Source organism: Zerene cesonia, chromosome Z (genome assembly GCF_012273895.1).
Source record: "Zerene cesonia ecotype Mississippi chromosome Z, Zerene_cesonia_1.1, whole genome shotgun sequence".
Classification (NCBI taxonomy): Eukaryota; Metazoa; Arthropoda; class Insecta; order Lepidoptera; family Pieridae; genus Zerene; species Zerene cesonia.
This window is the reverse complement of record NC_052122.1, coordinates 2,834,162-2,844,663: the sequence shown is the minus strand read 5'-3', so window position 1 is coordinate 2,844,663 and position 10,502 is coordinate 2,834,162. Positions and strand designations below refer to the sequence as shown.

Genomic DNA, 10,502 nt, shown 5'->3' with positions numbered 1-10,502 from the left:
AAACAAACATCTATAAGGAATGTTTATTTATTCTACGCAACGATATCGAGAAGATAGTAATCAATTATAACATAACAAAATTACGTGTAATGATTATTCAGCAATCATATTCCTGCTGTTATTTGTTAATGATGGTGTGTGAAGTGTAATTCGTCTACACACATTAGAGTATTTCGATGCAATCTTAGTTTCATCAGAGCCCATAATTTTTCTTGGGTCACAGTAGTAGAGAGCAATTTATTTTTTTTTTTACAATATCTACAATACGTACTTGTCAAATTTGAGTTTGTACTTCCGCTGTGGACTTCATTCGTGGCGCATATGCTACAGCCTACAACTACTTACGAATCACGTAGGTACTACTGACTCCATAATCGTCATAGATTATACACTTATAATAATCGTAATCTGTGCCGGCATCCGTAATTGTCAAATGATAGAGGTCAGATTACAAGATTTTTTTTCAACTAAGTCTTATATGTATCGGTTTTATTACAAATAGAAAAGTACAGTTTAAACGTGATAATAAATATTTGATTTATTAACTTGTATATCTTCCTTGTTTTCCTCTAGGAATGTGGCGCCCCACGTTTACTATTTTCCGTAAGGTGATCCTACCTTCATTAAAAGAAAATGTAACATTATCAAAGATTCTTTATTCAACTAAATCCCGTTTACCAAAATCAACCGCAAAATTTACTTTGGTTAGCGCCAGCGTGGGCATATTAGTTGGTGCGGGATATGGAGGTTATACGCATTATAAAGTAAACATAAAAAACAAAAATAAATCCATAGAAAACGATGAATATGCATTCTTAAAAGAAGCTCCCGAATACAAAGCGCACTATAAGGTATGTATGATATATATAATCGAAGATTAATAACATTACCATACTATGTATTCAATATGACGTAATTAAAAAAAAGTTTTTATATGAAGTTTACTGTTGTCACAGGTGCTCAATGAGGCTGATACAAGTAATTTGCAATTAGTCCTCTTTCAATACAGAACATGTCCATTCTGTTGTAAAGTTAGAGCATACTTGGATGCAAAAGGCATTAGTTATGAAGTAGTTGAAGTAGATGCTGTTCTGAGACAAGCAATCAAGTGGTCTGGATATAAGAAAGTACCTATAGTATTAGCTAAAGTTGAAAATGGATATCAGGTAAATATGAATTATGTAATCAATCACTCATAGCAATTTTATTATGTAGATATGTTATGATAACATGGGGTGCATTGTTTTATCATTTGTTTTAAATATTATAATTATTTTTGTAGTACTTTATTCATATTAATTTCTGATATTTTCCCAATTTGTAGTACCAGACTAGCCAACCCAGCAAATGTTGTTGTGCCTTACTCTTATCATTTAGGGGTTTGAAAAAATAGATGTTGGCCGATTCTCAGACCTAGCCGATATGTACACAAAATTTCATGAGATTCGATCCAGCCATTTTGGAGGAGTATGGTAACATTGTGACACAAGAATTTTATATATATAGATACATATTTATTTTTACAGCAATTATTAGACAGCACAGCAATTATATCAGTATTGGAAACCTATCTCAGAGACAAGGCTTTACACTTGCGTGAAATTATAAAGTACTATCCCGCTTCACATTATGTGAATGATGATGGAAAAGGAACAACTGATATCACTAATAAATATTTTGTAATGCACAACGCTGGTATAAGTGACAAACATAGGGATGCTGAAATGTATGTATTTTTGTGTTATTAATTATTCCTTGTGTAATACTTAATTTTGTTACCTTTTTAATGAATAAAAAAAAAGATTATTAAAAGAATTTGCAACCTTGTTTATGCTTTTGTTTCATGATAATGCTTCTAACTTGCAATCTTAGTTCCATATAAAAAAATATCGACAACTCCAAATATAATTTATTGTTTGTTTATGTTGTCATTAGGGAGGAGAGAGAGTGGCGTAAATGGGCAGACAGTGTTTTGGTGCACACACTGTCACCCAATGTGTATCGTACCACCAGTGAAGCAATCGAGACATTCAAATGGTTTGAGGACGTTGGTGGCTGGAAGCAGTCCTTCCCTGCATGGGAGTGTGCTCTAATGGTGTATGGAGGAGCAGCCGCAATGTGGATTATATCTAAACGTTTAAAAAAGAGGTGAGGAAGAGTGTTACATTCGTTTTGATATTATCTGCTTTGAGTAATGACTTGTTTTTTGTTTTATATTTAAATATCACTACATAGTATAAAACCAATTCGCCTTTCGCCGTTTGCGTGTCTGTATGCTTAGATCTATAAATATAGAGTGATTCAAGAGGAAGGTGTATATGTAAAATAACATAAAAAAGGGAGGCGGGAAAGGGGTTTTACTTGGAATTTAATGCATGTGAAGGCAAATTATAAATAATATTTTTGCAGGCATCAAATAAAGGAAGACGAACGACAATCACTATACGATGCGGCAAATGCTTGGATGAAGGCTGTCAAGAAGAAGGGAACTTCATTCCTTGGTGGCGATCAACCAAACCTTGCTGATATCAGTGTGTTTGGAGTTTTGAGTAGTATTGAAGGATGCCGCGCTTTCCAGGATTTGAGAGAAAACACCAGTATTGGCAAATGGTTTGATAGAATGAAGACTCACTTGGAAAGTACTAAAGGCAGAGTGATCCCTCTTCAAGCAGCAGCTTCTTAGCTAAGCATGATTTTAATATATTTTGACTGATAGTTAAAACATGCAGAATATGTAATTTATATCAGTGAAATATAAAATATACTATAGAACAATGGTATAGTAAAATTGGAAAGATGACATATGCAAAACTAGCTTCCATAGTGGCTCAGATCCATTCAGAGTTAAATATCTCGCTGAAATACAAATAACATTGACAGAATAGCAATAACTATTTGAGTTATAAGAACAATCATATTCACAATAAACTTAAAAATAAAAAATTGCACTGAATAAAGGCAATATAGTATATATTTATTTATATATAGAAGAAACATATATTCAAGGGAAAATATATTCAAATTGAGTCAACATAGCTTCTTTAAAGATTGATAACTATTTTTGAATTTTCGTTCTTTTGGTAGACTATATACTTTTTAACCGACTTCAAAAAAGGAGGTACTCAGTTCTACTGTGTATTATCCTTGTTTTTTTTTTATGAAGACCACTAGTCTTGTCTTCTGTATGGTCCCATTTAAATATCATGTAGTTCTGAAAATTACAAGATAGTTTAGTTTTTTTTGTTAAAAATTAATTATACATGATCATGTTTGCAATGCAATCTTATGCCTTATGCCTGCGTTTTTGATGCGAATGTATATTATGTTCATGATTTTTTTTTCAATTTCTCTTTTTCCTTTCAATTTCCAAATATGTATGTTAATTCGTTTTAAAATTTGTTAGTTTACTAGAATAGCGATACATACAAGTGAGATTACGATATTAAATTTTATTATTGATACATTAATTGGTATCGCCGAATGTTCCTTGGAAATAAAGTTGGTTTGGAAGTTATTATTGAGTTTGCTAAACGTTTCCATAAAAATATTTTTATGTTTTTATATTTAAAATAGGATAATCATTGTAAAATTTCGGATAAACGTTCTGGATATTATACAATTCCTTTTGTTGCCAAAAAATTTATAATATTGATGTCGGTTGCTATCAAAAATGTTGAGAGCAGTGTGTAGACTATGTTCCATGTAAGATATTATTTTATAATTATTTGATGTACTAGAAATAGTGGATAACGTTTCACGGCGAATGTTAGCTTTTTCACAACGAAGCTTGCGAAAATAAAAATAGATTTAAATTAATTACTCTTTATTATAAACATGAATTTTATTTTGTTGAGTTTTAATATGATATCAATACTCTGATAATTCATATTTCGCTGCGGTAAAAAGTCTGGCCTAGGTTAGTATTTCCTTCATATTTTATCCTCTTAATTACAAAATTGCTCCGTTGCAAAGCGAAAGGAAGATAAACAAACAAACACACTTTCGCATTTACAATGATAGTTAACTTTTAATTATAGATGTGCGATAAGCTAAAAATCTAAATAACCCAATTAGCTTATTGCTTTGAAACATTATGAATTTATGGTAGTTTCTCATCATATATACATCATGTGATTAAAAAATGGAAATTGATTGTATGTTAGCAGTGTTCTTTCTTTTTCTAACAAGTAACTTGAAATAGTATGAAAGAAACATATCTGTGATCAGTTTAGAATACAACGATGATTAAAAAAGCTTATTTATACATGGTGACTTGGGAGTTGGTCTTATTAAAATTTTAAAGTATATACTCCCGTATCTACTTTAAAATTGTAATAAAACCAACGAGGATAAAACGGTAAATGACTATTTCAGTATTTTCAAAACAATTGTTTACTATCTCCTTTTCAATTACATAGTACTACCATAGAATACCGCTTTTACTAGTAACGCAACATGTTCAGTTTTTAACTGTTCGGAATTTTACTTCATCTGCCTTATGTGAGTACCATTTATATATTGAGCTTGATACACATGATACCCAAATAGGATTTGAAGCAATAAACAATTTATATTTCCTACTTGGAACACTGTCTCAGAGTAAGTTTTAAAAACGAAATATTAATAATGTGATAAATGTTATACATTTTGTCCACTACTTAAAAGAAGGGTACACTATTAAGTTCTAAATAAACATATAACGGTTAATGTAGAAGATACTATTCATATTGAAATTATTTAATATATTTCTCGAATAGTTGATCGTTACATAACGTTATTTAGAAATTATTAGATACCTACTGATACTGCTTTTTTCATTTGTTTGTATGACGTAAGTTGCATTTTATTAAAAATAGTATAAATATTACATAGGTTGGAAAACTAAAGTTGGAAGAGAAGTGATCGCTCTATTTCTTTTACTGTAGTACAACATGTAATGAAAACTTCGTCAGTATATGAATTATAAACAACAGAAGGTTTTCCAAAGATGTGGTCAGAAAACGTTTATGTATAAATTGTTATAAGAATACAATGAATTCAATATAAGAAACTTAAAACTTCAATATAAGAAAATTACATCTGAGAATACTAGAATCTGGCGAGGTTTTGCTTTATATTGTACTTGTATAAATTATTCTTTTTTTAACAGAAATATTTGTTTTAGTTGAATAATTAAGTAGAATAGCTACTTATTTGTAGTTTTAAATAATAACATAGTACAAGCGTTGATAATGAGTATTATTTTTTGCATAATTTGTAAAACATAAAAAGGTTCAAATAAAAAAAATATTTTAAAGAATATATATTACTTTCCATAAAAAGCATAAACAAAAATTTAACACAAACCTTAATTTTTATAAAATTTTACCTTACAAGAAATAGGCAAAGCATAAGTAAAATGGATGATTTTTATCATAATAGTCACGAAAATTCGCTTATTTATAGAGTAACTACCATTTAGAGTAAAAACTGATGCGTTACTTAGAAATTTAGTAAATAACTAAAGTTACCTATTAATTAATTTCTTTTCAGAAATTTCTTATAGTTGTACACGGCATGGCTCCTGTTTGGTAAGCCCCAAGCACCTTGTCAATATTCAGAGGCATTATTGTGCGTTTATGATATATCTACCTCAAATTTGTATCGAGTTTACATAATATAATAGTAGAATAAAAGTCATAAAAAAGTCATAAATTTTAATTTTATATCCTTAACAGTTCAAAGTCAAAAAAGAAATTAGTATACAGGACATTTCGAATGTTAAACATAATTTCCTTTTTAAGTAATACATACACTAATCCTACACACTAATGACAAATATTTCTTATTCAGTTGGATTTTACTTATTTTATGAACGCGAAAATTTGTAAGAATGTATATGTCTTCACACATAACTCTTGGGATCGGTATGGAATTTGGTACATAGCAGTCTGGATTAAAACATAGGCAAAATTTTCCCGGGTTCCGGCTAGTTATATATGTTTGCGGATGTTAAAATATAACGTATTGAAATAAAACAAATCTTTCGATTCTGTCACGTGAAGAAATTTCGAATGACTTATTAATTTGTAATTATTTTGACGACTAGCATGCAATTTGGGTGTAAGTTAGCGAAAATCCTCTGTTCGCGACATCTGGTGGTGTAGTGGCCGTAGCTCCTTCGTTTGCGTTTGTTACCACGTATACAACGAACGGCTTCAGCGTTGCTGTGGAAATATTACATTAGGTTAAAAGAGTTAAGGTCATTGATGTTCTAGAATTCGAAAACGCAATAGGAGGAGTTTTGAAATGTGTTTTGTATCTAGTTTTGTTATTGTTATGAGAGTTATCCTTTACTTATTTTGTTTTTTTTTGTGTTGTTTAAAGATCCTGTTATGATCCCAAACAAAATTCAAGTGGCTGGGTATTTTAGTCTTTATACAATAACAACAGCATTTAGTAGTTAAATCAGGTCTCTAAGATTATGTAGTCCTAAATTTACATATTGTCCAAGAACATTGCAATTCCATAAAGCATAAATGTAATAGCAAACAAACTCAAATGTTGTAATGTTAAAATAGTCCAATCTTTGCTACCTCTTATCAAAAAACGCCAAATAACTTGGTTGAAATATAACGTAAGTCTTACTCGACACCGTAGTGAAGCCAAGTCCACAGAAACGGTCAGCACCTACGGCTACATTGGTGGAAACCACCACCGGGTTTGGTATTATAACGAAGTCGGTGGTACATGTCGCTCCGTTGATTGCTCCAACGGTAGTGCCGAGCACGGTTGTATCAGCACCTTCTACGTCACCAGTTACAGTGAAAGAAAATTGGTCTCCGGTTGCCTAGAATAAGTTGTCATATTCAATGTCATGTAACTGGGGGGTCCAAACTTATATTCTTAACACTATAAAGGTGCTCATGATTTTTATTACGTAAGTATATACATGTGGTAGTAGCTTACTAGGTTTGTTAAATCACTTTATAAATATGTATCATCTCAAATAACTTTTAATCTTCAAAACGATTACTCAATGTTGTGGTTGATCAGTAAATATGGTTTTGAATTTTGTTTTCAACATTGATTCAAATTTTTGATCCTTTTTACCTGAGAGTATTGAATCCCACAGAAACCGGCCTCCATTCTAATACATATTCCGTAATTCATATTTGCCAATTGTCTTGTTCCTGTCACTGAGGATGCACTTAATACAGAGTTGGCTGCAGTTCCGTAATTGAAGCTGCTGATTGTACCACTAGTACCGGTGTAATACTGGAGACAACCGTTTGGCGCTTGAAAATGATTTGATAACTCATTAACATTGCATACGTCGATTCTTTGAGATACATTAATTTGAATATAAGAACAAAATCTCGAAGAAAATTTAAGCTTAATACAATTTAACAAAAAATATAAAATATTTACCTAATCCAGGACAGTCACAGCCAAGCTGTGTGAGTCTGATGTTCCATCGCCTCGAGAAAGTTGTAGACAACGTTGCAGCTATAGTAATGGTTATAGCTGCGTCACCATTGAAGTCTACGAAAATGGTTTGGCCGGTGTTGTCGCCACACAGCACTGGAACGACAGTGTTCCCTCCCGTTATTGTTAGAGAGTCGGTGGTGCATACGCCGTCGCCATCTGGTTGCGCGAGCACGAGATCCAGGAAGTCCAAGCGGAGCTATTGAATTCAGTGATTAGTTCATGTTTTATCCTTTATTTTCTGTTCGGTCTAGGTAATAATCTAATAATTCCAGTCTAATAAGTACAGTCCTGTTCGTTGACATGTGATTAATAAGTGTCGGTCGTGAAGAAATACTGTTTCGATCAACGTTTTATCCAAAGTGGTTTTGAAAAGAAAGTAGAAACCAACCTACCTTCACATTTTTGACACGTTTCTAGCGAAATCTCATGTCCTGATTTTGCATGGACTTTAGTATATAAATGACATACCTGGCATATGTTGGTATTGCAACGGTTAACTATGATGTTGCAAGCCTGTCCCCCCGCGTAAGCAGAGGGATACCCCGGACTGGTAAAGTACGTGTTGTTTACGTTCGTGTTGGTTCCGCAACTTCTGGATACTAACAGGATTTTGAATTACTTATATGTTCTTTATACTTTGAACTTTAAAATAAATTGTGATTACTTCATTTCCTTAATGTACGAGTATGTAGAAACTGTGTCAAACCAAAAATCTTATTTTGGTGTTACTATCCCATTACTAGCCGTTTTTGATTTTATTTTTATTATAATTCCTGAATCGCTTTATTAGTTTCACATAAAGGATAAATTTATAGCAACCTAATTATTATCCTAAACTAAAACTTTCAATCACCAATAGTTGCATCAAATTTAGGTCATCTATTCTCAAGGAAAAAGACAATTTCCTCGCTGCGTGGAAGAGAGAAATTGCGTTTCTTTTTCAAAATAGGTATATATGCACATAAGGCATCCTTCTCAATCATCTTTTTAAACTCACCTACGCAGCATCTGCCTCGCCTAGATGCGCAAATTCCGGTGATGGTTCCGTTCAGATTGTGACACTCCCGCCGTGCGAGACAGGTGCCATTCATTGTGTTTGTGCTAGAACAGTCCGAGTTCGCGAATCGCACTATACTTATGAAGGGGAACACTGTAATGAAATTTTGTGATTGTAAAAGTGATACTAGGCAAGCCTGCCTAGTGATCCTAATATAATTATATTAGGTGAAGTAACTTTCCATATTCTTTGATTGCCATGCACATATCCACTTGAATTTATTTTAAAACAAACACCACATTGTCAAACAGTCACAGACTGAAATAGGTAGCAAATTATTATCATTTGATGAGAAAAGGCAAAGAAGGCTTCTGTAAAAACATTAGTAGCAGAAAGCAAATCGCAAATGTAGGAGTATATTCGCTGTCGCATCAAATAATACTTTGTTTCAATAACTTATACATAAAAGAAAAACACTACTTACAAACTTTGCCCTCTCTATCACCAGTCTCTGCGAGATCGTAATTATTTTCATCATCAAGATCATCGTACACATTAAACGCAGCGGAAAAGGCAATCACTGACGCAACCGCCAACCACAGTAAATTCTTGGTCATTTTGAACTGCGGTCAAAATCAACCCTATTATTTCCTAAATGGAACGTAGATACATTCCAATATCTAAAAAGTTTTGAAATGAGTTCTATGTGTATCTCGTACCTTTTATAAAGTGTAGATAACGGTTCTGTATTTGTGCAAAGTGTTACCGTTTCTACCGTTTTTCATTTAGCACATTTGTGACACAGGATAGCTATGTGTTACAGATGATTAGCAGTTAACTACGTGCTTTTTGCATTCTATCTTCATGTCTTCTGGTAGTTTGTATGCTATTGAGATTATCAATACAATGCAACCAACGAAGCTATAGAACGACCCAAGAAATTTCTGGGGGCATAAGTCATAAGGCAAATTGGTTTTCTCTGCGAAGGTGTCTGGTTGTAAATTTTGGATCCATATTTCAATTATCAGCAAAATAAAAATACTTAATAATTTGATTCACTTTGTACTCTATTTTAATATTGGATTTTTTGTTACCTGCTTGAGATTTTCTTTTAAATAGAAAAAGAAGAATTTTACAGCATTTTCAATGCTTTAAAACCAAAACTCAATCTCTTGGTTACATTCTTATAGCAAAATAAGAAATTACTTGTATTTTTTTATTTATGCGTATTTCTAGTTAAGAGTAAGGTATTCTATTCCATAAAACTTTTATTTTGTTTTGATAAAAAAGTAGATATTTGATAAATGCAATATGTAAACATAATATGGTAATATTCTTTGAGGTATTCCGTATGATCTTACGATGCCCTTAGATAGAGGAAGCTTAAATTGCATAGCAGATCAAGTGAGATGCAAGAAAGGACCAGAACATGGTGTAAATTTATTTACGGTGAGTGGGGGAGTCGGTGGCCCATATCCTTTTCCATACCCTTCCTTTATTCCTCACGTCAATCCTTTCTTAATCCTTTCTCAATTTATAGTCAGCAATTAATTTGTAGAGGCGTATGATCTGCAATTGACCTTACGCCTCTCCAAATGTTCATGGGCGGTGGTTGGGCTTACCATCACCACGTTGTGCGACCCTCCATCGCTGACTATGACATAAAAAAAAACATTTATGTTCTTAGGAGAGCGAGGAAATTAAACAGCTTGTTATTTATGTGACTATATTTAATTTGTTTTGTGTAGTTGCATTTATTTTACAATATTGTTTTACATTATGACATTCTCGGCTTTTATAAAATGAAGTCGCTTTGTATGTACTTACGCTTTTATATAGTATGTCTTAAACATGATTCACTTGTTTGAAAATTACATTATACATAGGCATCAGCTTAAACTTATAAGTAATATATGCACCTTGTATATACAATTTGTTAATAAAATGGCATGATATTTTATAACTATCTAGGTAACTATCGGTAGAACTAAAGCAAGTAGTAATGTAATTTGAAAGCATACACTGAAGCTCAGCG

The 10,502-nt window shown here is 32.2% G+C and overlaps 2 protein-coding genes across 3 annotated transcripts; one reads left to right on the top strand and one right to left on the bottom strand.

Annotated features, from left to right (window-relative positions):
• The first annotated feature begins 314 nt into the window (after positions 1-314).
• Positions 315-2,978, top strand: LOC119835655 (prostaglandin E synthase 2). 2 transcript variants are annotated; one of them, XM_038360618.1, is made up of 6 exons: positions 315-442; positions 574-851; positions 957-1,166; positions 1,527-1,726; positions 1,936-2,148; positions 2,410-2,978. In XM_038360618.1, the coding sequence occupies exons 2-6, from the start codon at positions 576-578 to the stop codon at positions 2,681-2,683; spliced, it is 1,173 nt and encodes a 390-aa protein (XP_038216546.1). In that variant the 5' UTR covers positions 315-442; positions 574-575; the 3' UTR covers positions 2,684-2,978. The 2 variants fall into 2 exon arrangements, with proteins under 2 accessions (XP_038216546.1, XP_038216547.1); XM_038360619.1 differs by lacking the exon at positions 315-442 and having other exon boundaries at positions 449-851.
• Positions 2,979-5,989: 3,011 nt separating this feature from the next.
• On the bottom strand, positions 5,990-9,084 carry LOC119835722. The gene is made up of 7 exons (XM_038360702.1): positions 8,952-9,084; positions 8,468-8,689; positions 7,939-8,069; positions 7,411-7,666; positions 7,093-7,277; positions 6,628-6,829; positions 5,990-6,206 (listed from the first exon to the last, which is right to left on the bottom strand). The coding sequence occupies exons 1-7, from the start codon at positions 9,082-9,084 to the stop codon at positions 6,085-6,087; spliced, it is 1,251 nt and encodes a 416-aa protein (XP_038216630.1). The 3' UTR covers positions 5,990-6,084.
• Positions 9,085-10,502: the final 1,418 nt, after the last annotated feature.

Bases quoted from the DNA above. Each gene is read 5' to 3' on its own strand.
- LOC119835655 (XM_038360618.1), top strand. From the start codon at position 576: ATGTGGCGCCCCACGTTTACTATTTTCCGTAAGGTGATCCTACCTTCA. The intron at 852-956 runs GTATGTATGATA...CTGTTGTCACAG, and splicing joins AATACAAAGCGCACTATAAG to GTGCTCAATGAGGCTGATAC. The intron at 1,727-1,935 runs GTATGTATTTTT...TGTTGTCATTAG, and splicing joins AAACATAGGGATGCTGAAAT to GGAGGAGAGAGAGTGGCGTA.
- LOC119835722 (XM_038360702.1), bottom strand. From the start codon at position 9,084: ATGACCAAGAATTTACTGTGGTTGGCGGTTGCGTCAGTGATTGCCTTT. The intron at 8,070-8,467 runs GTGAGTTTAAAA...AAATCCTGTTAG, and splicing joins GCGAGGCAGATGCTGCGTAG to TATCCAGAAGTTGCGGAACC. The intron at 6,207-6,627 runs GTAAGACTTACG...ATATTTCCACAG, and splicing joins TGGCTTCACTACGGTGTCGA to CAACGCTGAAGCCGTTCGTT.